The sequence below is a fragment of the Chionomys nivalis genome, chromosome 24 (assembly GCF_950005125.1).
Source record: "Chionomys nivalis chromosome 24, mChiNiv1.1, whole genome shotgun sequence".
Classification (NCBI taxonomy): domain Eukaryota; kingdom Metazoa; phylum Chordata; class Mammalia; order Rodentia; family Cricetidae; genus Chionomys; species Chionomys nivalis.
In genome coordinates, this window is record NC_080109.1 from 4,786,241 (window position 1) to 4,787,454 (window position 1,214).

General features: G+C 47.2%; 1 protein-coding gene across 1 annotated transcript; it reads right to left on the minus strand.

Moving 5' to 3' along the window:
- Positions 1-310: 310 nt before the first annotated feature.
- LOC130866071 (ubiquitin-like protein FUBI) lies at positions 311-989 on the minus strand. Its single transcript, XM_057757325.1, has 2 exons — positions 675-989; positions 311-464 (listed from the first exon to the last, which is right to left on the minus strand). Exons 1-2 carry the CDS (start codon positions 951-953, stop codon positions 336-338), a joined length of 408 nt encoding a protein of 135 aa, XP_057613308.1. The 5' UTR covers positions 954-989; the 3' UTR covers positions 311-335.
- Positions 990-1,214: the final 225 nt, after the last annotated feature.

Here is a 1,214-nt window from a genome sequence, read left to right on the forward strand (position 1 = left end):
GGAGAGACCGCATGCCAGGATGTTGTTATAGAGCATGTAACTATTCTGCGAGGGTTCAGTGCTCATCATCAAAAGAGTGAAATAACTTTCTTTATACAATTTTAAATTACCAATATTCTATCTTAAATCTATGCCCTCAAGGACAAGTCTTTTAGTATTCTGAGGGCAGAATTAAGCATTTATCTGAAGGATGTATGCTGCATAGTGAAAGGGCAGCGTGAGAGAAAAGCATGTGTCTGGGTCAGTTAGAGTTGACCTATGTGTTTTCATCCCCGAGACACTTTTTTTTTTTTTGACAAAGTGACTTTATTAGACTGCCAGGATCACAATAGGACTTAGGAATTAGCATTGGGGCCCTTCTTGCCAAAGGTGGGCACGACGTTGACAAAGCGACGGTTGTACTGCATTCGCCCCTTGGACCGGCCTGTCGTCGTCGTCTTCTTCTTCTTCTTCTTCTTCTTCTTCTTCTTCTTCTTCTTCTTCTTCTTCTTCTTCTTCTTCTTCTTCTTCTTCTTCTTCTTCTTCTTCTTCTTCTTCTTCTTCTTCTTCTTCTTCTCCTTCTCCTTCTCCTTCTCCTTCTCCTTCTCCTCCTCCTCCTCCTCCTCCTCCTCCTCCTCCTCCTCCTCCTCCTCCTCCTCCTCCTCCTCCTCCTCCTCCTCCTCCTCCTGCTTGGCCACCTTGGGAGTTTGACCTCTCACTTTTCCAGCACGGGCCAGGGAACCATGAACTTTACCTCCCAGCATGCGGCCAGCTACTTCCAAAGTGGTCAGAGCTTCCATGCCACACTGGCCTAGGGTGGCCTCATCCTCCAGCGGCGAGCCAGCCAGAGGCAGGACTTGATCCTCCGGGGCAATGCCTTCCAGTGAGGTCACATGAGCTTTGATCTGGGCGAGCGTTTCTTGGCCGGTCACCTCGAGGGTGTGTAGTTCCTGGGCGCATACGAAGAGCTGCATGTTGGCGACTAACCCGCGGACGCCCAGGCTGCTGCCGTGAAGTTGGAGTCAAGAAACAGCCGAGACACTATTTTTATATGAAAAGAGTAACAGGTACAATATGGTTTTTTAAGTTTGTGTTTTTGGCAAGATTATCCTCCCAGTGAAAGATGAACTTATTCCATTAAAATAGCCATCAGCAATGGTTTTCAGCAGTGCTGAAATCTCAGCCTGCAAGCAAAAAAGCAGAATTTTGAAAACCTTACCCTTTTCATCACTCTG